This window comes from Canis aureus, chromosome 19, assembly GCF_053574225.1.
Source record: "Canis aureus isolate CA01 chromosome 19, VMU_Caureus_v.1.0, whole genome shotgun sequence".
Classification (NCBI taxonomy): domain Eukaryota; kingdom Metazoa; phylum Chordata; class Mammalia; order Carnivora; family Canidae; genus Canis; species Canis aureus.
In genome coordinates this window covers 45,611,557-45,637,818 of record NC_135629.1, presented here as the reverse complement: position 1 = coordinate 45,637,818, position 26,262 = coordinate 45,611,557, and the positions used below count along the sequence as shown (strand labels likewise).

General features: G+C 60.1%; 3 protein-coding genes across 8 annotated transcripts; 2 read left to right on the top strand and 1 right to left on the bottom strand.

Moving 5' to 3' along the window:
* The first annotated feature begins 300 nt into the window (after positions 1-300).
* REX1BD (required for excision 1-B domain containing) lies at positions 301-3,089 on the top strand. 2 transcript variants are annotated; one of them, XM_077859347.1, is made up of 5 exons: positions 301-460; positions 555-637; positions 1,021-1,225; positions 2,139-2,218; positions 2,859-3,089. In XM_077859347.1, the coding sequence occupies exons 1-5, from the start codon at positions 359-361 to the stop codon at positions 2,929-2,931; spliced, it is 543 nt and encodes a 180-aa protein (XP_077715473.1). In that variant the 5' UTR covers positions 301-358; the 3' UTR covers positions 2,932-3,089. The 2 variants fall into 2 exon arrangements, with proteins under 2 accessions (XP_077715473.1, XP_077715472.1); XM_077859346.1 differs by having other exon boundaries at positions 997-1,225.
* On the bottom strand, positions 751-13,859 carry CRLF1 (cytokine receptor like factor 1). 5 transcript variants are annotated; one of them, XM_077859345.1, is made up of 9 exons: positions 13,743-13,859; positions 8,820-9,101; positions 8,367-8,496; positions 8,030-8,199; positions 6,850-7,007; positions 6,582-6,750; positions 4,354-4,541; positions 4,194-4,236; positions 751-889 (listed from the first exon to the last, which is right to left on the bottom strand). In XM_077859345.1, the coding sequence occupies exons 1-9, from the start codon at positions 13,852-13,854 to the stop codon at positions 885-887; spliced, it is 1,257 nt and encodes a 418-aa protein (XP_077715471.1). In that variant the 5' UTR covers positions 13,855-13,859; the 3' UTR covers positions 751-884. The 5 variants fall into 5 exon arrangements, with proteins under 5 accessions (XP_077715471.1, XP_077715469.1, XP_077715468.1 ...); XM_077859343.1 differs by lacking the exon at positions 751-889 and adding an exon at positions 2,810-3,703 and having other exon boundaries at positions 4,194-4,241; XM_077859342.1 differs by lacking the exon at positions 751-889 and adding an exon at positions 2,810-3,133 and having other exon boundaries at positions 4,194-4,241.
* A 6,130-nt stretch (positions 13,860-19,989) lies between these two features.
* TMEM59L (transmembrane protein 59 like) lies at positions 19,990-25,811 on the top strand. Its single transcript, XM_077859338.1, has 8 exons — positions 19,990-20,237; positions 21,146-21,302; positions 21,404-21,513; positions 23,026-23,178; positions 23,959-24,061; positions 24,602-24,719; positions 24,827-24,944; positions 25,183-25,811. Exons 1-8 carry the CDS (start codon positions 20,076-20,078, stop codon positions 25,309-25,311), a joined length of 1,050 nt encoding a protein of 349 aa, XP_077715464.1. The 5' UTR covers positions 19,990-20,075; the 3' UTR covers positions 25,312-25,811.
* Positions 25,812-26,262: the final 451 nt, after the last annotated feature.

Below are 26,262 nucleotides of genomic sequence, written 5' to 3'. Positions count from 1 at the left end.
GACAATCACCGGGCCACACGGGGTCCCTGTTTTATTTGGGTGGGCACAGGATGTGGGGTTGAAATGAAGTTGATGTTGGGATAAATGTATACAGATTAGGGACAGCCCTGTTGTATACAGAGCCTTACATTCAAGGACAAGCACGATAAGAAAAAAAAAAGCCCTCAACGGGAACAAGCAGGGGAATGGGTGGAGCATGTCCGGCCTAAGACTTCACTGTCTTAACTCCTTATTTTTCGAGATCTTCAGGTTTCCTTTTTGGGGACCACAGGCTGGGGTGGGGGGACCTCCGGGCCTGCAGGGGGCGCCTGGCGCAGTGGAACACCTTAGTCCTGGGCGAGGCCGGGGCTGCTCAGTCATGATCACTTCCAAGGCCGTGGAGGACTCCGCTGTCCCCTCGGTACCCGGTACTGCCGGAGCTGCCGGTGTCCCGGAGCGCGAGGAGCCGGCGTGGCCCTGGGTGAGCCCGGGCTCCAGCAGGAACAGGTGCGGGGTGGGCGGTGCAGACTTGGGGGCTCCGGCTTCATGCCCCAGCCATGCCCCCCGCTCCGTAGAAAGATGCCCCGATCCGGGCGCTGGTGCAGCGCATCCACCAGTTGCAGGCTGAGCGCGCACAGGCCTTCCGCCGGCTGGAGGAGTAAGTGCGGGCGCAGGGGTGGGCGGGGGTCGCAGAGTTCAGCCCCCCGCGGGCTCCGGGGATGGGCACGCCTGGGGTCGGAGCTGGGTCCCCGTGCGGCTGCGTTGTCAGAGGTGGGGCGGCATTCGCTGGGGGACCAGATCCTTGCTTTTCCCCTCTGGGACCCAGGGCGCGGCCCCACTGCCGGATGGGCCACTCCGCGTGGCGTCTATCCCTTCCCCAAGGGCAGGAGTGGGCCCATCTCCGGTTACCCTGCGGGAGTCAGAAAGCGTCCTCCACACTCTGGGGTCCAGAGACACTTCCTGGGGGCCTTCAGGTGGTCAGTGCGGGTGCAGGGCTTGAGAGCCTGGGGGGCGTAGCCTCAGGACCCCCACCTGCCGCAGAGGCCACCTCCAGTACCTGCGAAGCGGCCCGCCCCACGACTTCCCGCGCTACCGGAGCACGGTGCACGAGGTGACCCAGGCCTTCGCCGCCGCCTCGCGGGAGGTGCTGGCGGTGGAGGCCGAGCTGGCCGGGCCCAGAGGACAGCCGCTGCTTGCGAGCCACGTGCGCAGCCTGCAACAGCTGGAGCAGACGCGCCTGGCCACGGTGAGGCCCCACCCCAGCCCCTGTAACCCTACACAGTGCCTGATCTGTCGGGGCCCACTGTGTGCCTCATGGGGCAGGGGCCAGAATCCAGCCCTCCGGCGCCCCAGACACCACTTCCTCCTGCCCCACCTCAAAACTCCACTAAGGTTTCACTTAGGATTCTCGTGCCCTGACCCCTCCTGTCCATCTCCAGGTCATTCAGATTTTGTTTGGTCCCAGGATACACCGAGTTCACTTCAGCCCCTCCTGCAGCCCCAGCCCTCTGCCCAGAGTCCGCCCCCACTACGCTCCTACCCCTTTGGCTCCTCCCATTGCCTCACGCCGGGGCCTCCAGCCCCCTGCAGATTGGAGAGTGTGAATTTCCACGGTATCCCCCCTCCTGAGTAACCCTATATCCCAGCCTAGGTTCTGGGCCCACTCCTCCCCCGGGGTTCCAAGGCCCCGCCTACTCTGGCCCGACAGCCAATGCTGGACGAGACACGCTATTCCCAGACCAAGCCCACGCGAAGCCCCGCCCACATCGCACTCTAAACTGGGATTTCCGGGCCACGGTGTTTTAGGAGACCCCAATCCCAGTCTAGGTGTTTGGCCGACTTCCACCCTGGGATTATAACAACGCCCTGCCGCATCCTTGGGACTATGAGGCCCAGGCCTGCTCCACTCCCGTCACCAATTCCTGGCTGAGCCTTCTCCGCCCTTCCCATACCCCGCCTTCATGTGGCCACACCCACGTTTCCCCGCCCACTAACTCTAGGGCCCGCCCACTCAGTCGTCCTCCGGAGCCCCTACCGTGCAAAGCACCGCCCCTTGAGATTCCCAGTCCTGGCTGCCTTTCTGGGTGCTTCAGTGTCTGCGTGGGAGGGCAGAGGAGGGACTCTGCCAGCTGTGACATCTTCCCTCTTACCCATACCAGGTGGCCCTGCTGCAGCTGATGGGGGCACCAGAGCTGACTGAGCAGGAGAACACCCTGGAGATGCACCAGCTGAAGATGAAGTGAGCACTCCCTCCCAGTGGGTTGGTGGTGTTAGATTTGCGCAGCAACACCTCCAGGCACCCATCCCCAGCCAGGAGTGCCCCGGGGTTGGCTTGGTCATCCGGGGTTGACCCTCTGAACGTGCACACAATCCTTAGGGTATGCACACTGGAGTCCTTACCTGGTGGCTCCCAGACATAGAGCATACATTACCCCAGTGCAACACCCTGCAATTTCACACCAGACTCCCTGTGCATTTCTGGGACACAGTTGGGCACCTTCACACATGCCAATCCCACTGACTTAGAGCTGGGACATGGTTGCCCAGGTCCACCAGACACAGACCTGCACGTTCCTTCCTCCAGCACCCATCCTCCCCCCTGGCACACAGGATTGCACTCCCATTCAGTATCTGCTATGTAACACAGCACAACCTTCGGATGGCACCCACCCAAGATGCCTTTTTCTCTCTGCCCACTCTCATCCGCAGACCACCCCTCCTCCCAGGCATCCAAATTGTCCTCTTGGCCACTGGTGCTGCCTGGAACTTTGGCGGCAGGCAGGAGGGCCTGGGGCTTGCCGCAGCCCCCTAGGAGCTGCGCAGTGGTGGCTAATTCGCCCCATCTGGGTTTTATTTATAGTTCCCATCCACTCTTGTAGGGTAATTAAAACCATGGAAGCGATCAGCGAGGTTCTTCAGGACCTTAGGTTTGATGCAGAATCTGCCGAGTGATGGTGGCTTCCCAGAGACATGCCATGGGATATGGGAAATGGGGTGAATGGCACCCAGCCCACCCCTGGACCGTCAGATGGCTGGGGTCACGCTCCACCAGGTTGCTGACCGCCCTTGAATTTGCTGTGACTCCAACAATAAAGGACCCTTCATTTGCAGCTGCTCCACTGTCTCTGTCCTAGGGTGCTGGGATTGGGCGTCCCTGGGAAAGAGGCCCCACAACGCCAGGGATGGTAGGTGCAAGACCCCCCGCTCCCTGATGGTAGAACTGGTGTTTTGAATCACAACCTCCAGTGAGTTTAAAACCAGATATTTCATATTTTGGAGAGTCTGAAATTCTGGGATGCAAAGGTTCCAATCCCATAGGGTCATTAAACCCCTAAACCCCACAGCCCCTACCCTGGGCCAATCCAGCCCCAAACATCTTCACAATCAGGGCACCTAAATAGCTTGTTTATTTAAAAAGACTCTGTAGGGGTCCTGGATGGGGGGGGAGAGTAATGACCCCTCTTCACCCCCAGCCCTGGCAGGGGTTCTGGGCAGCTTAGCCAACTCTCACACACACCCCCATTGGAGTTGCACCCAAGGATGGCCTCACATGGAGGCCAGAGATGTTGTTACCCTCAGAATACCCACCCCAGCTCCTCCAAGCCAAGGGTGCTTGGGTGCCCTGAGGTGAGGGTACAGAGTTAGCCCCCAGTCTGGGTGCAGCCCCCAGGTCTCCACGCAGCAGGGAGGGTGGCCCCAGTCCCTAGAGCTTATCTGGCAGGACCTGCAGGTAGAGGGGAAGCCAACCTAAGCAGGGAGCCTGGGAGGGGCCAGTACCACAGAGCAATTGAGGAAGCCCCAGTTCAGGTCCTGGCTCTGCCATTTTCAGCTTGGTGACCTTTGGTACTGCCCCTCTCAGGGCCTTGGTTTCCCCATTTGAGAAATAAGAATATCTGTTTGTCCCATGGGGCGTACTGTGGCATAGGGTGAGCATGCAATCAGTGCTCATACATGCTAACTGGGGTGTGTTCATTCCTGAGGATGACATTCCACTTTGGACATCATGGGGGGTCAGATGCTTTTACTAGACTAAAGTCCCAGGGACCAGGCAATCACTGGGTGTTAGGTAAATGCTGATAAATAAGAGATGGAGAAAGGGATTCCATCTCAGCAACTCTAAGGCTGAGGGTGGGGGGCCCACGGCCCGTGGCCACCAGGAGGGGCCCTTGTCTCCCTCCCTGCCCACCCACCAAGCTGGGGTGGGCTCCCCTTACCTCTCGTCGTGCCCCGTCTGCCCGAGGGCAGGATCCCCTCGTCCTGTGCTTGGAAGGAAGGAGGCGGTGTCTGGGGGCTGCGGTCCTGCCCCCGCCCCAGTCCGCCTCCCTCCCTGCCGCTACCACTCCATCCCTCGCCCCGCGGGTCCCTCCTTCCTACCTGGTTGCGGGTTTTGTGGGTCTTCTGCATCCAGGCTCGCCACTGGTCGTAGAGGCGGAAGCTCAGGTTCGAGCAGTACGCGTGCTTCTTGAGCCAGCCCAGGAACTGCTTGAGCTCGCGCCGCACCGGCCCCGAGCTCGGCTCGCCGCCCCGCGGCTCGCACGCCCCGCCGCCCGGGCCCGGGCGCTCTGGTGGGGGGGAGCGGCGGTGTCACGGCGCGCCCGGCAGAGGGCGCGCGAGGGCAGGAGAGGGAGGCTCCGCCGCTCGGCTGGACTCTGTTCCCCTGGGGCACCTCCCTCCCGGCGTCTCTGGGATCGGGTCCTCTCCACCGCCCGGCCCAGCTGCCCAGCTGAGCCCCCGAAGAGGTGGGAGGCGGGGAAGGAGGGAGTCCTCCCCCATGGCTCCTCCAGGAACCTGATTCCCGCGGCCTGAGCCAGGTGTGAGCGAAAGGGAGGGGAAGAAGGACAGGAGCCAGGGCCAGAGGGATGCGACCCAGACACAGAGCAAGGGACGGGGAAAGAGAGAGCGCGCCACTAGTGAGAGAGAGTCGGAGAGACAGAGAGAGATGGAAAGACGGAGACAAGGAGAGGGGGAGACGTGGGGAGGGCCCAAGAAATGGGGGACGGCCAAGGAAATGCAGAGGGACAGGAAAGGGCGCCATCAAGAGAGGGCTGAAGCCGGCAGAGACAGAGGCCATGGGTATGGAGGGACATAGAAACCAAAAAAGGCAAAAACACAGGGAGATAAAAGGGAAGAGAGTGACAGAGGGATGAAGGGAGACAGAGGAGACCCCCCCCCGGGGGGGCAGGGGCCTGGCCTGAGAGCCGGAGCCAGCGGGATGGGGAGTGGGCTGGGAGGGCCAGGTGGGAGGCTGGCCTGTCGGTCCAGCTGTCGGCCGCAGCCAGCCCCTAGCAGGCCGGCAGATAAGGACATCGGCCTCACGTCATAAATAACGCCGGGAACCCGCTGACAGGCCCTGGCACGGCCACGGCCCCCACCGCCCCTGCTGGCCTCCCCCGGCCTCCCCAGCCTCTCCAGCGGACGCAGCCGCCTGCTGGCTCCCGTGCAAGAATCGCAGGTGCTGGGCACGAGCAGGGGCCAAGGCGCAGGCCCCTCCCGGCCGTGCTAGATCCCGCCCACCTCCAGAACCTGGAGGGGCCCAGGATGGGGGCTGGGGAACTGGCTGGAGCCTGGCTCTGCCCTTGTCTGGCTTTGAGACCCCTCCTGCGCCTCAGTTTCCCCGTCATCCCACGAGCATGGGCCCGGACTTCAAAGAAACAATTCGAATCCCTGTGTGACCTTAGCGGGCGGCTGAACATCCTAGGGCCTGTATCTTCACTGAGAAAAGGAGGTTCCTTTGAGGTGAAGCCATGGGGGAGCAGGAGATAGGAGCCTTAGTAACCACCTGCAAACACTTAGAGGGCACCCACAGTGAGTGCACTTTCTTGGGCTATCTCATTGAACCCTAATAACAGCCCGAGGTTGGTATGATTATTGTACCCACTTTCCAGATGGAAAAGCTGAGGTCAGATGTTTAACATATTTCATGCCATCTCATAATGGAGAGGATGGAGGATCATGGGCTTAGAGAAACCCCAGCTGGCAAGGGAAGTCAGACCCAGGCTCCTGATGGTCCCCTCCCCCTACCTTGATCAGGAGGGGAACTCAAGGCCCATCCTAAGAAACGTTGGCAGCCGATCAGCCTCAGAAGCAGAGCAGAGGTCTCAAACGCACTTGCTTTAGGGGCTAAGGAGCGGGTACAGGCGGCCAAAATGGGCTAGGTGGGGATGGGGCAACTCAAGAGTGAGGGTGGTGAGTGATGGGGGCTGGTGGGGACTGTGTCCTGTTAAAGTTCCTTGTTTGAAGATTCTATGTTTAAGGACTCTACACCCAACGTAGGGCTCTAACTCACAACACGGAGATCAAGAGTTGCACGCTCTTCTGACTGAGCCAGCCAGGTGCCCCAACATTTCCTAGACGATCAATTTTTCTAGGAAACCTAGGATAGTTGTGTGAAGACTTCCTGTTTTTAAATGTCTGCAAGGAGGTCAGACTTTTTTTTTTTTTTTTTTCAAATGACAGGTCAAAGAAAATGGATCCAAGGGCCACATTTGGCCCCTAAGGGCCACCAATTTGACACCTCCGCTCTCTTGGAGGAACCAAAGAAATGAAGGCTTTGGCTGCTTTGGGACTGGTGTCCTGACCACCCAGGCCTGTGGGGTGCTCACCACTGCGAGGGGTGGAGGCAGCCGTGGGGTGGCTCCACTCGCTCCAGATCCCCGCCTTCTTGGAGCCGTAGATGCCAAAGGGATTGCAACGCACTTGCACGAAGTAGACTGTGCCTGGCTTCAGGCCGGCCAGGCGGCACGAGGTCTGGTTGCTTACATCGTCCACCACCTGGTGGCAATGGCAGAGTCAGAGATGGGGCAGGGGCGGGGGGGCGGGGGGGAGGGAGGCTCGGGGTGGGATGGGGTAGGGGGTGGGGGTGTCAGGCACCTTCCAATCCACGCTGTCCTCCACTCGGTAGCGGATTTGGTACTTGGCTTGGAAGAGGAAGTCCTTGAGGGCCGGTGGGGAAACCCAGCGCACACTTAGCTGGTCCTCCAGGCCCCCGACTCGGCTCACATGCACATCAGGTGGGGGGTCGGTGGTCACTGAGAGATGGGCGGATGGATGGGGCAGGGCAGGACTTAATCACTCAGCTGTCCTTGGACCCAGGCGGGGGGAGGGGGGGCGGCTCGGTTAAAATCTCAGAGCACATGGCTTAGGGGGCACCTGCCTCGCTTCTGCCCTCTTCCCACTTCCCCCTTCAGGACGGGTGGATTACATTAGATAATATTTGGGAAACACTCAGCACCTAGAAGCATTCAATTAACGTTAGCTGTTATCACCATTATTATCTGTGACAGGAGAAACATAATCCTATCTTCAGGGAGCTATGTAAAAGCAGACACGGCCTGGTTGATGACATTGTTATTATTATGCCCAGGAGGCCAGGGGGCCAGCAGGCTGCCAGACCCCTGGGAAGCTCCTCCTGACCCCCCACTGCCCACCTGCACCTCCAGTTCTTTCCTACTTTACAAAGGTTTTCAATATGACAGCCTTGGTGGTGCAGAAGGAAAACTGAGGCTCAGAACCAGCCCACTGCAGCTTCAGCACTGGAGGAAGCAGAGCAGGAAGCAGACTGGGGTGGGGGGTGGCTACAGGCCTTCTGGGGGATCCTTCTGGGAGCCCATGGGCAGCACGGAGGTCTGGCCTCTCCCCCTGAGGCCTTAGTAAGGGTCTGAAAGGGTTAAGGCACAGGCCTGCTTGGGGCTGAGAAACACCCTAATTAGATTAGGCCCAATTCTGCTCGCAGATCATCCGTTTCCTGCCTCCCGCCTGCGCACCCCCCCCATCTTCAGGCTGAGGCTTCCTGGGGCGCCTCCCGACCTGGGCGCCCCCTCCCAGCTCTCCCGGGGCCCCCTCCTGCACACCTGGGCTGCTGAGAGGGAGGCAGCCAGGCCAGGTGTTCTCCACAGAGTGGGGGTATCCTGGCTGCTTTAGGGGACTGGGGACCTATGGGTGGATGCCTAGTTCCTCCCAGCCCCAATGAGCTGGAGCTGCAGCCGGGAGCTGAGCTAAGAGAGGGGGCGCAGGATCCCTCGTGGGCCTAGTAGCTGGTGGGGGCGCTCACCCACATCCAGGATGTCCAGCGTGAGCACATCAGAGCGGGCCGAGCCCAGCCGGTTGGTGGCCTCCACCCAGATCTCATAGGGTGTAAAGAGAGCCAGGTCCTTGGGGATGTGGCAGGAATGAGGTCCTACAGTGTGGTACTCCTCGCATGTGTTGTCCTGCCCGTACCACCTGCAGGGCAGGAGGGGGTGTAAGGACACACGAAGGTCCCTTCAGGCTCCCAGACCTCCCCATGGCATCCCCGGAGCGCAGACAGGACACCAGGCTCAGAGAGGGTGGGCTTTGCCAAGGCCTCACAGCCAGGCTGGCATACACGTCACCCAAGGGCCACCACCAACCTCAGCTTGTACTTGAGGGAGTAGTTGGTGTGGAGGAAGGTTTCCCCATGGGCCCCCGGCGTCCAGCGGCATGTCAGGTCCTTCATGTTCTTGGACCAGCAACTGATGTTGAAAGGTTTCTCTGGGGGCACTGGGGAAGGGGGGGTGCAGGGGGCTGAGGGTCTGGATCAGCCCTGGGCAGATGGAGAAGTTGCTAGCCACCAGCTAAGCCCCCACCTTCGAGTGGAAGGAGGGTGAACAGAGCGGATGTTGGCATGACAGCCTGCCTGGAATCTCTTGGGGATGGGGTGGCGGTTCCAGGCTCTCATTTCCACCCCAGAGGTCCCTACCTCTCAACCTGTGCCAGCACGCCCACTGTTCAGTCCTGGGCCAGAGGGCCCATGATTCATTCCCCTCTCCAGAGGGAGATGCTGCTCCCAAGAGTTACCCCGCTTATCCTGGGGGCCCACTTACAGCCAACATAGAGGCAGGAGCCAGCCAGGATGCTGCCGTCGCGAGCGTGGCACACCAGGTTGTCGCCTGACTGCTGCCTGGATCCGTTGAGGTTAGCCAGGGCAAGGGCCAGGGTGGACGCATTGAGCACGCGGGAGAGCTCAGGGGCTAGGCGGCGCCCATTGAGGGTCCAGTAGAGGCCCTCAGCCGTGGTGCCTGGCGGGTCCCCATGCACTGAGCACGTGGCCTGCAGGGAGGAGCCGATGAGGAGCGTGGGGTCCTGGGGGCTGATGACAGCTGTGTCTGGGGTCAGAGAGGAGTGCCTGTCAGGCCTGAGATGGAGTGGCCCTGAGCCCCGCCTCCTCCGCACCAGGCCAGGACCTCCAGGTCTCCTGGCAGTCCTCCAAAGGAGCTGTTTTTTTATTGTCTCCCATTCTACAGATAAGGAAATTGAGGTTCACTTAGGCCAAGTGACCAGCAAAGGTTGGTTGGCAAAACCAAGATTCAGCCCCAGGACTGCGATTCCACAACTTAGGTCTTTCCAAGCTGCTCGTTCGAGGACTTGCTAGGGCTCTAGGGGTGGGCACAAAAGTCAGTCATAAATGCCCACTCAGATTCAAGCACATCTTGCTTTGCATATAGTTCCAACCACTATTACATTCTGGGTTTTTTTTCTTTTTAAATTTCATTTTATTTTTGCTAATTAGAAATATAAGATTGATAACGCTAGAGCCTCACACATTGTAAGTGGGTCCTGGTGGAGGAGATGCTTCCTAAAAGGGGTGCCCTGACTCTTACTAGAATCCTGCTTCTTTTATGAATGAAAAACCTGAGGCCTGAGAAATCACCTCTTGCCCAAAGTCACCGGATGAGAAAAGGGCACCTAATTTAAAGTCAGATTTTGTCAATCTTCAGAGTTCTGCTCTGTGCTGTTGCTGGCACTGAAGGGGCAAACTCTTGGTACCCAACCCCCATTTGAGGGACTTGGTATCATTGTTCTTTCCTTCAATTCATTTTTCCTAATCTGCAAAATGGGAACAAGAAAGCTCATGATCCCTAGGGCTACTGTGAAGATCAGATGGAAAGTGAACTTCCTAAACAGGATTGTGTGTGAACTGAGCTAGGCATGAGGGTCTCAGGGATGCCGAGCTTCCCCTTCTGGAGGTTAGAACCTAAGAGGAATCTGTTTTTATCCAAGATGTCAAGGTCCAGATAAGGGACAAGGGTTGCACAGTCTGAGTCCCTGATACCCCTCACTGAGCCTCAGTCTCCCCATCTGGGAAGTGGGCACCATGGTGTCAATCACATGTTTGAGAGGAGTGAAAATACTGTCTTTAAGGACAACCCTATGGGACTTTTAAGCCAGGCTGACCTGGGTTCAAATGCCCCCAGCAAACTGTGGAAGCTTGTCCATTCACTTTATTTCTTTGAGCATGTGGGAAGGGGCCTCTTCCTGCACCACAAGCAGTTGCGAGGACTCATTCACTCATTTGTTCATTCATTAATTCGTGCATCATGGAGCACCCACAGTTTGCCAGGAGCTGGGCACACAATGGTGACCAAGGTACTCAAAATTCCTCCCCCTTGTGGGCCTTGAATCCAATGGAGCAAGAGGAAAAAGAACAAATATCTAAGAATAAATAAGGGAGAAGTGAAGCACATGGTAGCGGTGGCAGCTCAATGGCCCAGGAGGCCTACCTATCTGGGGAGGCATTTGAGTTGAGACCTGAATAAAGTGAAAGAAGTAACCACGAAAATGTCTAGGAAAGAGTGACCAGACAGTGGGAGCAGCAAGTGCAAAGGTCCTGGGGCAGGAGTGGTGGGGAATGAGGTCTGGGAGGTCAGCAGTGCCAGACCTGCTGGGAGGGGCTATTCCAGAGTTCAGCACAGGGAGAATTTACATTTTAAAAGGATCCCCAGGCAGCTGTAAAAAGGGACTGCAGGAGTGGGGGGTAAAGGGGCAGCAGGGGAGGGAGGAGGTAACCCAGTTTCCCTGAGATGGCAGCCAAGGACGGGGTGATCCTGGCCCCTTGGGAGACACTCTGAATGCCTGTGGCTGCCCTGTGCGGGCCCTCACTGCCCCCAGATGGGCGAGGTGGGGTGCACACGGTTCTCCCTGCCGGCTCTGACAATTTTCCGGGGCAAACTTGGCTTGAGGGCCATTTCTTACTGGAGCCTGGGATCACAGTTGCGTTTGGGGCTTGGCCCAGGGCTCGCTGGAGGTCTCAGCGTCCGTGCGAAGGAGCCGGCTGAGCGGGCCAGAGCCGAGGAGGCGGGGGCGGCCGGGGGCGGGGGCCAGGGGGCCGCCCCGGAGGTCCCAGGCAGCCAGCCGCCCGCTAATTCGGAATTCCTTCGGCATGAACTCGGGCGTGCCAGCGTCTCTGCCCCGGCCCACCCACCGCTTCCTGCCTGGGCCCCCCCAGCAGGGTGGGAAGTCACGGCCAGGCCTGCCTGGACCCCAGACCCATTCTCAACCCTTTGGGGGTAGGTCACGCCCCCTCCTGCTCCCCCCCCCACCAGCGTGGTCTAGCCAGGAAGGGGCTCTCTGGGGGGTCTTGGCTGGGGGGCACTGCCCCTCTGCCACACCCGCCTGGCCTGGGCTGGCGTGGACTGCCTGCCAGCAGCTGCAGCTGCCCTCCTGGGGCTGGGCGGGGGACAGGGCGAGAGGGCAAGGCCAGGCAGGCCTGGACAGGCCAATTCCCCCCCTCCCACCCCCCACCAAGTTCCACCAGAAAAGGTCAGAGGGAGGACTTCTCCTGGGACATGGGTGCCAATCCCAGCTGGAGCACCTGAGCAACTGGTTTCCCCTCTGCCGATCTCAGTTTCCTCCTCCATAAAATGGGAGGAAAATGAGTTCTACCTGTTGGGGAGATGAATGAGATGAGATCATGATGTCCAGAGGGCCCAGCACACTGCAGCACCTAGGAACTATTAAGATTACAGCCCCTCCCAGCTCTGGGGTCCCAGCTGGCTCCCAACTCCCTTTAGGCCTCCCCAAACAATGGGCCGAGGCGCTAGGGACCTGGATGCATACATTCCAAGCCAGTGGAAGCAGCTGGGAACAGCCCACTAAAGTTGTGGGGGCCCTTGCCTGGTTTGGGGGGCCTCCTAGGAGGCTCCCCAAAGCAGATCCCTGAGCTAAGCTTTTGGACAGCCACCCCCACCCCCCTTGCTCCCTGCCTCCCTGCCTTTCACACAGAGCTGGGGCCTTTAAAAGTTTTTTCTTTCTCCCTTCCCAATCTGGAGCCACTGCCGTTATTAAAAAGGAACACCATGTGTTTTAAAAGGGAAAAGTGTGAGATTCTCTGCAAGCAAGGCAGGAGGGTGGCCTCTATCCCGGGGTCCCGACAGGGGTCCCCATCTCCTGTCCCGCTGGTACCTACAGACACTTTACGACCCACCGGTCTGCTGGTCAGGTGCTAAGACACACCGTAAGTAGAAACATATTGCTGAGGTGTGAGAATCTTTTATTTAATTTCTTCCCCCTTAAAGGAAAAAACACACGCACAACAATCCCCCCCAACCACCACCACCTTTGCCTGCTGCTCTATGGGCTGGGAAACAAAGCCAGCCACTCTTAGTGGCCTTTACAGGCACTGCTCACTGCCTAGCAGAGCTGCCAGGGACCCCAGGAGGGCCTGGGGCAGTCCCCCACCTGCCCAGGCGCCTTGGGCATGCTGGGCTTTCAGCAAGTGCCCCCAGGGGGTGCCCGGACCCTGTCCTTTCTGGAGGAGAACCACAGGAAACTTGCAAACATCTCTGTGCAGTATGGGATGGCCTGGGGAGCAATGTGTGCTGGCCCGCATCGACCTGCGCGCCTGGATGGGGTTGCGTAGAGCGATTGTGAACGTCTCGGGCAGGCAATGCCTGCGTGTATACCCCTGTGTTGCCTCCCCCTGCGGAATGTATGTGACCACGAATGTGTGTGTGTCAGGGATGGAATGTGTGTGCGCGTGCCCCGATGGTGTGCGAATGTGCATCTGGGATGCAGTGTGCGCTCATCTGAGGGTGAGGGTGACGGGCCACAAGCCAGTGTGTCTTTGTGTGTCTCTGGGTGTGTCCCAGAGAGGGTCTGGATGTAGAGACGGTGTCCTGGAAGGGGTGTGCTTCGGGTGGGGCGACAGAGAAGCCTCAGCCCGCGAGCTCCTGACAGGGCAGAGGTCTCGGCCTGCGGGGCCGTGGGTTCCCGGTTAGCCTCCCCGCCCCCCCCCCCCCCAACCACCAAGGCTGGGCCCGCGGTGCCCGGACTCGCTGGCTCCTGCTCCCTCTCCCTCTCACCCACTCGCTCACAAAGATTTCTGTCGCTGGAGGCTCTCAGCCCCTGCAGCCTGGCCAGGAATGGTTCCGAGCCCGCCAGTGGCTAGGACTCCGCGGACCCCCGCGCTCGGGGTCCCGCCAAGGGAGGGCGGCGGCGCCGGCCCGCGGAGAGGCGCGTCCCCGGGGACCCCGGGCCGCGCGCCAGGCGGCCAGAGCGGCCCCCCTCCCGGCGCCCCGCCTTCCTCGCGGGGCTCATCCCTCCACTGGGGGGGGGGGGCCGCCCAGGACCAGCACCCAACGCGCCTACCGCGTGCGCCCCTGCCCGGGAGCGGTGCCCCTCGGTCTCTATGGCTCCGAGTCCGCGGGCGCTGTTGCGTGCACCCGCCGCGTCCCGGAGTTCAGAGAGTCCCAGGCCGCGGGGCCCTCGACCCTCGGGGAAGGGCCGGGTGTCCCCGGCCGGGCGGCCCAGGTAAGAAGGCCTAGGGCGCGGAAGCCGGACCCTCGGGCCGGGGGACTACCGCGCCGTGCGCCCTGCAGGTGAGGGCGCCCCGAGGGCCGCGCTGGGGGCGCCTTCCTTTGTTCCCGGGCCGTCCAGGTGGCGCCCGCGCCCCCTCCCCCCGCAGCTGCCCCCGGGGCGCACGCTCTCGGCCCAGGCGGGAAGAAGGGAACAGGACGCCGGGTACTCACGGGCTCCTGATCCGGCTCTCGGCGCCCCGAGGACGCAGAGTAGCAGTAGGGGCAGCGGCGGCGGCGGCCGCCGCGCGGATTGGGCGGCGGGGCCCGGGCGGCCGGCGGGCATGGGGCCGGCGCTGCCGGGGGCGCGCGGCAGGAGGCGGCGGGCGGCGGCTGCGGCGGCTCCGGGCGCGGGGCTCGAGGCCGGCGCGGGAGGGCGCGGGCCGGGCAGCCCGCACGTCGCTGGGCGCGGGCGCGGAGGCCGGAGCAAGTCTGAGCAGCCGAATTGACAAGGCGCTAATGCGCCGCTGGCCCCGCCCGGCCCCGCCCCCGGCCCGGCCCGGCCCCGGGGGGGCGGCGGGCCCCGCACCGGCCTCCCCGCCGCCCGCCCGCCCGCGGGCACCGAGCGCCCCACCCGTCCGGCCTCCGCCCCGCCGCGCACCGCGCGCGCCCTGTCCCGCGGCCCGGAAGCCCCCACTCAGCCCCTACCAGCCTGAGAACTCTCTTTCCAACCCCGCCAGCTCCAGGCTCCCCACCCCCAATCTGGGACCTGGCTCCCCCAATCCCGCTTCCATACCCCTGCCCACTTCCCTGCGCCCTGCTCTCAGCCCTTTGCCCCTTAAGTGTCTCCTGCGGCCCCCGGCCCAGGCCCGCTCCTCCTCCCATCCTGTCTCGGCCCCCACCCCAGCGTTTGGCCCCGCCCCCCCGGAGTGGTCCCCGAGCCCCGCCTGCTCCCATTTCCACCCCCCGTCCTTCCCCAGGGGCCTAAGAGTCGCACCCTCCCCAGCCCCACGCCCTGGACGCGCGGGTCCCATCGCTCTCGGCCCAGCGCCCCCCGCCTCCCACTTCATCCCGCCTCTCTTTGGTCCTCCGCGCGCAGCCTCGGTCCCAGGCTTTGCTGGAGGGAAGACTGAGAAAAAGCTGGAAGGCAACGGAGTCCCGGGCCCTCGCCCTGGCTCAGCTGTCCACTTCACGCAGGACAGGGCTGAGATTCCTCGGGGGGCTCCTGGGGACCTTAGAAGGGAGCTCTCGCGTGGACAGACGCGGAGAAATGGGCCCCCGTGGGAGCGGGAACGGGGGTTTGCTGAGGTCCCGCAAGCGGGATGCGGAGGATTCCCAGGAGAGCCGTAAGGAGCTCCCCCCCCGACTCAGTGACACCCCTCCCCACGGAAACATCAGTTCAGCGGCCCGCGGGTGGGGTGCGCCACGCAGTGAGTAATCGCTCCGGCGGCCGCCGCCCGCCGACTCCAGGTAACGCCGGCTGCCGGGAGCGACGCATAGAGTCTGTCTTCCTTTTTTTTTGCGCTGGGATCCTTCTCCGTGTTATTATTCTTGGCCACTGCTTGGGTTTTGGGACCCCTCCTGGCCGGGGTGCCTCACCCGCCTCCTCTTGGGCAGCACCCGATTCTGCGCCCGATAGAAGGGCTCCTGGCCTCCAAGGCGAGGCTAAGGGGGTGCTAAGGGGGATGAGAGTTCCAGGGAGCCTCCAGCCCCGAGGTTGGAGTCTCAGCCCTGCCCCCAGCGGTATGCCCAGAGAGAGGAAGGGCTCTAACTTCCCCTTACAGGGGGGTTCCCTTAGAGGCCTGGACCCTCTTTCCAGATCCCTAACCAGTCAACAGGGTAAAAGTGTCTGAGGGTGACTCAGGAGTCCCCACATTGTTTGCTCAAGACTACCCTCCACCCCTGTTACTTGAATCCCCAGTTTAGACCCCAGACTGATTGGAAGACAGGATCCTGGAGGCTCTGCACACCCAGGATCTGGATTCTGGATGGGCTTATAAGGGGGAGAGTAAAGCCCTGGAGTGGTACACTGCTAATTACTAATGCAATCAGGCCTCTCAGCCTCAGTTTTCTGCTCTGTACAGTAGGCAGCTCCCAGCCAGCTGTGAGAGGATGAAATGTTACAGAAGGTGCCACAGTTGAAGCCCTTGGCACAGTGTCTGGCACTGGAGGCATGTTCTTTTGGAGCAGGGATGGTCCCCAGTCTCAGTTTGTCACCTCTGAAAAAAGGGGCCATAGTTCCACCTGCCAGGTGATCCAGAGGGTTAAGAGGCGGTGGCAGTTCTGGACTGGAATTGTGTTTCCAGCATACCCACGTCCCTCCCCCACAACCTCTGCCCTGAAAAGTTTGACTCCCTCCTGGAGGACTTCAGGCTCCTGGAGTGAAATCTTGATATTTTCCTCCCAATCTCTGCTCCTCCCCCCAGTCATCCCTGGGTTTCGGGGAAAAGGTTCCCCCACCCACCCAGGTGCTCGGGCCAGAGACCTGGAGGCGTGCGTGACAACTCTCTCCTTCGCTCATCCCCCACGTCCAATCCATCAGCAAATCCTGTTGGCTCTGATTCCAAAACACATCCCCATTCTGAGATTCTGACCCCTTCTCCCCACCCCATCCGGGTCCAGGCCCCACCATCTCCCTCTGGGATACTGCCTGGCTTCCTCCTGGGCTTCCCTGGCAACCCTCCTGCCCTTGTCTGCACAGCAGGCAGAGGGAGCTTTTAAAAGAAGCAAAGCAGGTCTTTTCTGCCCAGCCACCCTATCCCCCCTCCTCTCCCTGCCTCTCCTTCATTCTCCTTTTCCCTTTCCTCTCCCTCACTTCGCTCCAGCCACTGCAGCCCTGTTTCCCAAACACACCATGCTTGTTGCTATCACAGGGTCTTTGCAGATTTGCTGTTCCCTCTGCGGGGATGCGTTTCCCCCACATCTCCCCCCCACCCCCCACTTAGCACCTTTTCTTCCGTCAGGTCACGGGTCAAGTGTCACCTCAGAGCCCCCCCCTTTCCAGGCACTCTTCATCCCCTTCACCTTTTAAAGTTGTCTTTGTAACACAGCTCTTTGAACCTGGTCTTTCTCTTGAGACTTATTTTCTTTAAAACTCTGAGTGCCCTGAGAGCCATTAGGACCTCATGCTGGGCCCAGTGAGGGCCACAGAAGAGCTAAAGGAATATTTGCAAAATGGAAGGATGGGGAATTCTCAGTTCTTCCAAGTGGCAAGAAAACTCAATCCCAATGAATCATGCTGCTTGGGGTCCCAGTAAGACCCACACCCCTGACTTGCTATGTGACCCAAGCTGTTAGCCATCCCTCTCTGGTCCTTACCCATAGAAGGGTAAGGATCATTTGCCCAGCCCTGCCCTTAGCAAGCCCTTTATCCCCTGGGTAATCTTCACTTCATACCTTTGACTTTAAGGAAAGAGATTTGACCCCCAGGTGCTGGCTTCCCTGACTTCGGTGCTCCCAGCCGCTTAACCCTTTCCTTCCCAGTCCCACAGCCTTTTGCACTGGTAGGGAAACCAGCATTGACGGAACTTCTGGCAAATATTGACCCAAGTCCTTGAAGGTGGCTGGGAATGTACTGAGGGGGCAGATGAAGAGAGGGCCCTCCCAGGGCAGGGGGAGGGCTCCTTCTTAGTCTGCACACTCTGCATCTAAGGATTCAGTTGGGGGAGACCGTCCAGCCCTAGCTCCCTGTGTAATTGGAGAGCATTGAGGGGACACAGGGGAAAAGGCAGTGGTAATAGCACCTTCAGTGGCCCATAGGAAAGGAGAGCCAGTGGGAGTGAGCAGAGCACAGAACTGCTTCTCCCATGCTGAGAACCCCATGCTCAGGGCCCCTCAGTATAGGATTTTCTGCCCATGTGTTCCAGGCCTGCATTCCCAGGAAACGGGCAATGTGGGTCCAGACCTGGACATGAGGTTGGGACAGCAGAACCTAGGTTCAAGACCTGTGTTCGGGAGAAGGTGGGGCTTTATCATTTCTACCCTGGAGTTTGAGCCTGGGTAGCTGGGATGCCTAGGTTCAAAACTTTGGACACTGCGCTTGAAAAATTCAGACCCCGTAGGCATTGGAGGTGGGACCTCAGGAGTGCCGCCTAGGTCTAGGTCAGGACCCCCGCCACGGAGGCCTGCGTTCTCTGCCCCTCTGTATCCTGGAGAACCTCGCATGTCTGGGTTGCAGGAGGCGCCAGCTGCGGTGTGTGTACGAGGGGTGACAGCTGTGCCCCTTCCCCCCCACCCCCACTGTCAGCAAGCGCCGGCGCCAGGGTGCCGTGCCTCCTCCACAGCCTGTACCCAGCTTGAGGGTGGGGGTCAGCGGGGTCGTGGTGAGGGCGGCAAGGGACAAAGGGCGCTTGTCCGATGCCCGCCCTGACCTCGGCCGCCGCTTCCCGGACGCCCGGCCCGCCGCTGATTCACGCCCAGGCCGGCCGCAGCGCCCCGCGCCTGCCGCCCCCGGCCGGGCCGCCCCGGGGGGTAGGAAGTGGGGGGGCGCGAGGGGCGGCGCCGAGTCAACTTTCCCTCTTAAGCCCCGAAGGAATGTCGGCGGATTTCCTGAAACCCGACCCCGGCCGCCCGCCGGCCCTCCGCCCCTCACCTGGACCTGCTCCCTCGGGAACGGCAGGAGGGGCGCGGGGGCTCACCTGGGGGGCCAGGGTCAAGTCCTCCTTCCGCTCCCGCCCCCAGCGGCCTCGTAGAGCGGAAAGGGGGGTGGGGGGGCGGCAACCCAGCCCTCTGGTTCAACTCAGGCAACCTAGACCAGCGCCCCGACTTCTCTGGCCTCAGTTTCCCCTTCTGCCAGAGGATGCGGGGAGTCCTTCCTTCCTGTTGCGCTTTAAGCGACGCCTCCTGTGCCCGATGCTCCAACCTCCGCCCGCCTCCCTTGGCTTCTCTCGCTTGTATCTGGGCCCACTCCTTCTCCCACCCCGAGCCTCAGTTTCCTCATCTGTAAATTAGACAACGCTACGGGTACTTCCTTAGGGGTTGTTGCAAGAAAATACCTGGGAAGGGCTTTGTTTGGAATGAATGAAGCACAGTAATTGTGAGGGAGCTTAAGCGCTCAGGGCTCTGAATTGACATGTGTGGGCTTGAATCCTAGCTCTGCAGAGGGGTCCTGGAGCGTGTTTCCCACCTGTGAAATGGGAGACAGCATCGATCTTAACCAATGGCTATTTCCCAAGGCACAGGCCCTGACTCGCGGGACGTTAGACCCGGGGGTTCCCTCGCTTTCGCGAAAATCGCGGGCGGGAGGCCCTTGGCGCAGGGTCGCAGCGGCGCAGCCCAGGAGGGGCGGGGCGGGGGAGGGGCCGCGCCGGGATCCAGATGTTCAGGGTCCGCCAGGCACAGCCGCGCCTGATTAAGCCACGTGGGGGCCGGCAGAGGCCGCGGAGATGAAAGTGCCGCGGCCGGCCAGGGGAGGGGGTGCGCCAGGCCCCCCCGGGGTCCCTTCCTCCTCGGCCGGAACCTGCGGCGCCCTCTGACCCTCCGACCTCCAGCGGCTGCCGCCCCGTCTGTGGGGGCGGAGCGTAGATGGAAGCCACACCGGCGGCCGCGCGACCTCGGCAGGCACCTGCACGGGGCATGCCAGCAGGGAGGGGGGGTCATCTTTACAGAGGACCTAGCCTTAGAGAGGCGCCCCCCCCCTTCACGCCTGACAGATGGAGAGGAAGCGAAGGAGACCTCTTTAACCGAGATTCACGGGGCTACAATCTGTCACCTTGGAGTATGGGAGTTATGGAAGCCAGGAGTGTCCCTGTCGATCCTAAGTTTTCCCACAAGAATTAGGAATTGTAGCAGCACTCCCACCCGCACATACTTGCCCCTCTGTGCCCCTTCCCACTCAGCTCCGGGCCGAGAGGCCCCCAGTTGGGGTAGAGAGCTCTAGGTCCCTTAGGCCGGTGGATCAGGGCTGGGCCAGAAGGGGGCGAGGCTGGGGGGAACAGAAAGGCTTGCGAGGGCTTCCTACAAGGGGCAAACCAATTACAAAGTTGCTGCCCCCTCACTAGGGTGGCAAAGGACACGATACCACAGACCTTCCTGAGGCCTCCGCTAACCCAGTGCTGTGACCCCCACTCATGTCACTCCATCTCCAGTCTCTGGCTCCAGCGCCACCGCCCTCCTACCTCTTCTTCCAACTCTCTTGCCCGCCCCAAGGCACTCGGTGTTCCCTTTGCCTGGATCGCCCTCCCCGCGTGGCCGGCTCAATTTTGCCTCCTCGGGGAGGCCCTCCCGGAATCCCCTGGCCAATAGAAACCCTATCCCATCACTCTATTTGTTTCCTTTTGGCCCTTTAGCGCTGGCACAGGTCCTCTAGCCCGTGGATACGAGAGAGGTGTCACGGCACCCCAGAGATGGGACAGCCGGCGGGGGATCATGGTCCACCTGCCCCGCCCCACCCGCACCCCGACGGTGCCGCAGCGCCGCTCCCCCGCCCGTTCTCCGCATCCCCCCGCCCCCCCTTCCCAGGCTGCCTCGCTCGGGTGACGTCAGCGACCCGGTCCCCGCCGCCACCGCTGCATCCTCGGTGCCTGCCAGGAGCCGGCGTCCCCCGAGCCCCTCGCTCCCGGCACGGCCATGGCTTCGGTCGCGCTGCTGCCGCTGCTGCTGCTGCTGCTGCAGCCTCCACCTGCCACCCCCGCGCCGCCAGCCCGCGACCCCTTCGCCCCGCAACTGGGGGATACGCAGAGCTGCCAGCTGCGGTGCCGCGACCGCTATCCTGGTCCGCAGCTCTCGCAGGTGAAGCGCATGCGGCGCCAGCCGGAGATCCCGAGATCTCTGCGGTGGGGGAGGGGCTGGGGTTGCGGTTCCCTCTGTTGCGAGCGCTAGATAAGGACGCTTCGGAGCGGGAAGGAGTAGGGGACGGGGGTTCAACAATGGAAGTGGGTCCCTCTGGTGAGGGAAGGACTGGAGTCCCTTCTGTCGAGGCGAGCGCTGGGGTCGGGGTCCCTCCGATGGAGATGGGGCTTGTCTCTCCCGTGGGGGAGGGGCGGGGTGGTCCCTCTGATGGGAGAGGGTTTGGAGATGCGAGGCCCTCCGATGAATCCGGAGTTGGGGGGGCCCCCAAAGGAGAGGGGACTGAGGCTTCTTAGGCCATCTCGCCGGCTCTGGCTCCGCTCTGCTGCGCAAAGACCCAGGGGCGCCCATCCCCCACATCCCTTGGGTCTGACGGTCCTCTCCTCCTCCTTCCACATCCTCCTCCCTACTCCCCCCCCAAGAGCTACCAGCCCCCATTCATATCCTCACCCCTACCAGCTGGATCTCCATTTTCCCGGTCCAGAGAAGATGACAGAACCTCCTCCTCTTAGCCTCCTCCCTCCTTCCTCAGGCCTGAGGGTCCCCCTCAATCCCTACCCTCTTGATGTGGGGGCCGGAGGGGGGTGCATTTCTCTCCAGCTTATCCATTTTACAACCATTGCCCAAATCCAGTGTCCTCCATGGTCCATCCCCCTCTCTTCCTCGGAGCTAAGAACCCCCACTGATATTCTTAGCCTTCCCCTCCCTACCTCAGTCTCTCTGGATTTGGGGGGGGGGAGGAGGAGGAGGAGAGGACAACGAATCTATGTCCTGCTCTGAGTGGGGTGCTTCCAGTGCAGACCTCCTCCTGCCCCTCCCCTTGGCCTGAACCCCCGTGTCTCCTCTCCCAGGCAGAGCTTGAGGAGGAGGAACCTTCTGAGTCCCCATATGAGTATGACAGGGCTGTCCTGATCAGCGCTTGTGAGCGTGGCTGCCGCCTCTTCTCCATCTGCCGATTTGTGGCAAGGAGCTCCAAGCCTAATGCCACCCAGACTGAGTGTGAAGCAGGTGAGGGCTGGCCGGGTGGGCCCAGGTGGGGAGAGGTGGCCTGGGAAGGGTCACCCTCCAGTCACCCCTTCTGCCCCCTCCCCCTCCCACCTCACCCCCAGCCTGTGTGGAGGCCTATGTGAAGGAAACGGAGCAGCAGGCCTGCAGCGAGGGCTGCTGGAGCCAGAACCCGGAGCCGGAGCCTGAACCTGAGCCTGAGCCAGAGCAGAAGGTGGGTGCCCTCCCACCTGCGGCCCTGGGACCCTTCCCCCTCCTCTCTATACGCTGCCCCCCAAATCTGCACTCACGTCCAGAATCTCCCAGGCTCTGTAGTCAGTTCTGGGCTTGCTTACTGGGTATCCTCGATGGAGTCATGGCTTGTCTCAAGCCTCAGTTATCATCTCTGTGATATGGGAAGTACTCTCCCCTCCCATCACCTTACAAGGAGTAAATGGCAGGAAACAGCCAGAGTCTATCCATTATTTGCCCTGGTCCAGTCCTGACCACAGCCTGTCCCAAGTTCCTCGTGCCACCTAGAGGCACCTGGGACAGTGTCACTGTCATTTTGTGCCCACAAAGCAATGACCGAGGTCACACAGTTAGGGCTGTATAAGAGATGGGATTTATTTTTTTTAAGATTTTATTTATTTATTTATGAGACACACAGAGGGAGGCAGAGACATGGACAGAGGGAGAAGCAGGCTCCCTGCAGAGAGCCTGATGCAGAACCCAATCCTGGGACCCCAGGATCAAACCCCGAGCCAAAGGCAGATGCTCAACCACTGAGCCACCTAGGCGTCCCTAGAGATGGGGTCTAAAGCCAGTACCACCAAGGCTTGTGACCACCCCTCGCCTCACTCATCTTCAGCTATCATAGCTAACTTTATTGAATACACCTACTGCATGCCAGGTGCAGGTCTAAGCACTTTCCTTTTGGTGAACAGGTGGTCACTATCATGGGAAGGGGCACTGAGAACTGAGTTTTGGGGAAGAACAACCCCCTCACCCCTACCCCAGGGAGAAATAACAACTGATCACCTGGTATGTCCATGAGTGAGTCTAGGAAACACTGTGTCAGGGGAAACTAAGGCACAGGAAGTCATTTATCACATCCAGAGATCTATGGACTGAGATTCCCCAGAAAGCTCTTCCCCTTCACCCATTGTCCTCCACCTCCTCCAGGCCTTCATTGTTCATAAAAGCATGCTGCACTATCATTCCCTTCTTTTTTTTAAGATTTTATTTATTTATTCATGAGCAACACAGAGAGAGAGACCGAGAGAGAGGCAGAGACACAGGCAGAGGGAGAAGCAGGCTCCATGCAGGGAGCCTGACATGGGACTTGATCCCGGGACTCCAGGATCACGCCCCGGGCTGCAGGCGGCGCCAAACCGCTGCGCCACCGGGGCTGCCCTATCATTCCCTTCTGTTCCAAATTCTTTCCTGACACTGTCAAAATAAGAATGATGATGTGAAAATTTAAATAATAGCAGCTACTACATATTAGGCATTTGTACTGTGCCATCGTCTAGTAGAAAACTCGTAACAGCCCCATGATGGAAAAGCATCATCCCCATTTTAGGGCTCAGAGAGGGCAATCCACTTCTCCAAGGGCAACAGTGAGCCAAATGCAACGTTCATGGTATGAAGCCCTGTTGCCCCAACCCACTTAGCAAATTCTAATCATGGTGAATTATCCCAACTCACCTCCCTCATGTCTTTGCCTTGGGCTTTCCCTTGGCAGAGAAAGGTCTTGGAAGCTCCAAGTGGGGCCCTTTCGCTCCTGGACTTGTTTTCCACCCTCTGCAATGACCTCGTCAACTCAGCCCAGGGCTTTGTCTCCTCCACCTGGACGTACTACCTGCAGACTGACAATGGGAAGGTGGTCGTGTTTCAGGTGAGGGGTCTGGCAGGGGCCATGCCAGGGTGGTAGGCAGGTGATCAGGGTCAGAATGTGGGATGCATTGGTTCTTGGCTCATGGGATGCAAAGTCCTCAGGTGATCAATGTTCAGACACAGCTAGACTCGGGTTCGCTGTCTCCCTCCCCTTGACTTGATTCTGCTTTCCTTTGTGGGGGCTGCATTCCCAGGCCAGCTCTTTCCTCCTGAAGCTGGGTAATTGCCTAAGGCTCTAGATGATAACCTCTCTGAAGTCTTTTTTTTTTTTTTAATTTTTATTTATTTATGATAGTCACACAGAGAGAGAGAGAGAGGCAGAGACACAGGCAGAGGGAGAAGCAGGCTCCATGCACCGGAAGCCCGATGTGGGATTCCATCCCAGGTTTCCAGGATCGCTCCCTGGGCCAAAGGCAGGCGCCAAACCGCTGCGCCACCCAGGGATCCCTAACCTCTCTGAAGTCTTAACGAAATCAGGACTTACTTTGATTGGCCCTGGCTGGGTCATGTGACCATCTCAGCCAATCCCTGTGATTCTATTGGCTTGGTCTAGATAGTGTTCTCCTTCAGGAGCTAAAGGATGGGGTCAAGAGGAATTGAGATGCCCACGAGCAGAGAACCATATCCCTGATGTCACAGCCCACAGCCCCATGGAAGGGTGTCCTCTCTGCACCCAGTGGAACTAAGTGCCAGCTGGGCATGGGATATAGAGATGTGCTTCCCAGGGCCAAGGTGGCGCCTTTCTAAATGGTTCTTCTATGCTGTCTTGTTCCTGACCCAGACCCAGCCTGTGGTAGAGAGCCTAGGGCATGAGGGGGCCCGTCTGCAGCGAGTAGAAGTGACCTGGCGGGGGTCCCACCCTGAGGCCTTGGAGGTGCACGTGGGTAAGGTCCAGGTCTAGACCAATGTTCCTTCCACAGGTGGCTCCACTGCTCTAAGGAATCCTTTTGGCAAATGAACCCTCTAGGAATGGGATTTCTGTCTCCCAACTCTTAGAGTCCCTTGGCCAGTCTTCCAGGGTTCTATGACCCATCCCCCATGGTTCTGTGGTCTGTTTCCCAGGATTTCACAGTCCATCTCCAGGGTTCTGTGATTCTTCTGGGGATTCATGATCCTTTTCCCAGGCTTCCTTGGTCCACCTCCCATGGTCTGTCTCCCAGGATTTTGTGATTCATCTTCCTCCATTCCATGGTCTATCTCGTAGGGCTCCATGGTCCATTTCCCAGGATTCCATGATCCATCTCCTAGGGTTCCATAGGATTCCATGGTCTATCTCCAGGGTTCCACAGTCCATTTCCCAGGGTTCTGATCTACTCTAGGGCTCAATGTCCCACTACCCTAGGTCCTGACCTTTCTCCTCTCCATGGCTGCTGTGGCCTCCTGGGGGTGGCCTGGGGGCTGCTAAGAGGTGACCTGTCTCTCAGACCCTGTAGGCCCCTTGGACAAGGTAAGGAAGGCCAAGATCCGAGTCAAGACCAGCAGTAAGGCCAAAGTGGAGTCTGATGAGCTGCAGGACAACGACTTCCTCAGTTGCATGTCCCGGTGGGTGGCAGGACCCTGGGGGTGGGATGGGAGTGTAGCTGGAGGGGAGGGTTTCCCAAACTCCACTAGGACCACTGAGCGTGCCTTCTGGGCTCTGGGCGGGCCAGGCGCTCAGGGCTCCCTCGCTGGATCCTGGCCTGCTGCCTCTTCCTTTCTGTGTTGGTGATGCTGTGGCTGAGCTGCTCCACCCTGGTGACCGCACCTGGCCAGCACCTCAAGTTCCAGGTGGGCGGGGCCGGGTGGAGGGGTGGGAGAGGGCTGCTCCTTGGGCCACCCACTCTCCCCTGGAGGCAGGGTCCTCTGGCTTGTTGTGTGACACTGGGCAAGTTTCTTCACTTCCTTATGAAGCGGGGGGAACAGAGCTAACCCTTAGTTGGGGTGACTTGAGATCAGGGGTGGGAAGGAGCCTTGGCAGGGTGGGGGCTCAGTAGCCCTCCCTCCCTCCCTCTTCCTCCCCCTGCAGCCCCTGACCCTGGAGCAGCACAAGGGCTTCATGGTAGAGCCAGACTGGCCCCTGTATCCTCCCCCATCGCATGCCTTTGGGGACAGCCCCCCACCCTACAAGCTGAAGCTGGACCTGACCAAGCTGTAGGTCTTCATCTGCCCATGCATCACCAAGTGCACGGGCTCCTCGGGCCTCACTTGCTCTGTGCCCAGGAATCCAGGTCAGGGTGGGACCATCCTTGGGCTCCTCTACCCCCAATCCTCCTTTCCCCAGTCCCGCTCTTTGCCCCTCTGGGTCCTGGAATTGCCATGCCCCCACTGGGGGGGTGGGTGGGATCTGATTTTGGTTCCTCCCTGCTCCCCTCCCCCAGAGTGCTACTTTTGTCTTCTATCTTGTAGCTTCTTGAGTATTCAAACCCGTTCTGTGCTGCCTTCCTCCTTTCTCCCTTGGAGAGTGGGGGCTGAGGGCACAGGGGAACCACCTTGTGCTAGGGCTCCCTCCTCCCCACCCCACCTCCAGAGATCCAGTCCCAAGAGAGGAGGCCCCTTGAGAGAGTTGGTGGGGGTGCAGCTCCATGCTGGGAGGGCGACTGAGGCTGGGGTTGCAACATGGGGGTCAGAAGGAATAAACCATGTATATAAAAGATATTCTGGACTGAGCCTACTTCTGTTTGTCTTTCCATCTGCCCATGGGAGAATAGTCTGAGCATGGCCATGACCCGTGTCCACTTGGCCCTTTCTGAGATGGGGACAGCCCTGGGAACTCCCCATGGCTTACAGAAGGACAGACCCTCTGTTGCTGCCCAGCCCATCTCACACTTCTGATTAGGGATGTCCCTGGAAAGTGACTTTTGCTACTCACTTGGCCCAGATGGGTCAGTACCACTTCTTGCTCCCCTTTTAGGATCCCTCCTATGAAATGCATAGTTGAATCTTGAGGAGGATAGTTGTTAACATTGCAACCATCTGGTTGCCATTCCCCTTTCTTTTGGAGATCAAGTCCCACACTGCCTCACTGGGGGCAACTGCAGAGTGATGATGGTGGGTCCTATCCCCTTCCCTATCCAAGGGATCTAGACTTGGCGTTCTTACCCTGTAC

What these genes read in the sequence shown, in the direction of transcription:
- CRLF1 (XM_077859341.1), bottom strand. Translation starts at nt 13,854, where the DNA reads ATGCCCGCCGGCCGCCCGGGCCCCGCCGCCCAATCCGCGCGGCGGCCG. An exon ending in AGGACAGCGTGGATTGGAAG is followed by an intron (nt 6,751 to 6,849) that starts GTGCCTGACACC and finishes CATTGCCACCAG; the next exon opens with GTGGTGGACGATGTAAGCAA. An exon ending in TGCCTCCACCCCTCGCAGTG is followed by an intron (nt 4,542 to 6,581) that starts GTGAGCACCCCA and finishes CCCCCCCACCAG; the next exon opens with AGCGCCCGGGCCCGGGCGGC.
- TMEM59L (XM_077859338.1), top strand. Translation starts at nt 20,076, where the DNA reads ATGGCTTCGGTCGCGCTGCTGCCGCTGCTGCTGCTGCTGCTGCAGCCT. An exon ending in CTGGTCCGCAGCTCTCGCAG is followed by an intron (nt 20,238 to 21,145) that starts GTGAAGCGCATG and finishes CTCCTCTCCCAG; the next exon opens with GCAGAGCTTGAGGAGGAGGA. An exon ending in GCCAGCACCTCAAGTTCCAG is followed by an intron (nt 24,945 to 25,182) that starts GTGGGCGGGGCC and finishes CTCCCCCTGCAG; the next exon opens with CCCCTGACCCTGGAGCAGCA.
- REX1BD (XM_077859346.1), top strand. Translation starts at nt 359, where the DNA reads ATGATCACTTCCAAGGCCGTGGAGGACTCCGCTGTCCCCTCGGTACCC. An exon ending in AGCAGACGCGCCTGGCCACG is followed by an intron (nt 1,226 to 2,138) that starts GTGAGGCCCCAC and finishes TACCCATACCAG; the next exon opens with GTGGCCCTGCTGCAGCTGAT. An exon ending in ATGCACCAGCTGAAGATGAA is followed by an intron (nt 2,219 to 2,858) that starts GTGAGCACTCCC and finishes CCACTCTTGTAG; the next exon opens with GGTAATTAAAACCATGGAAG.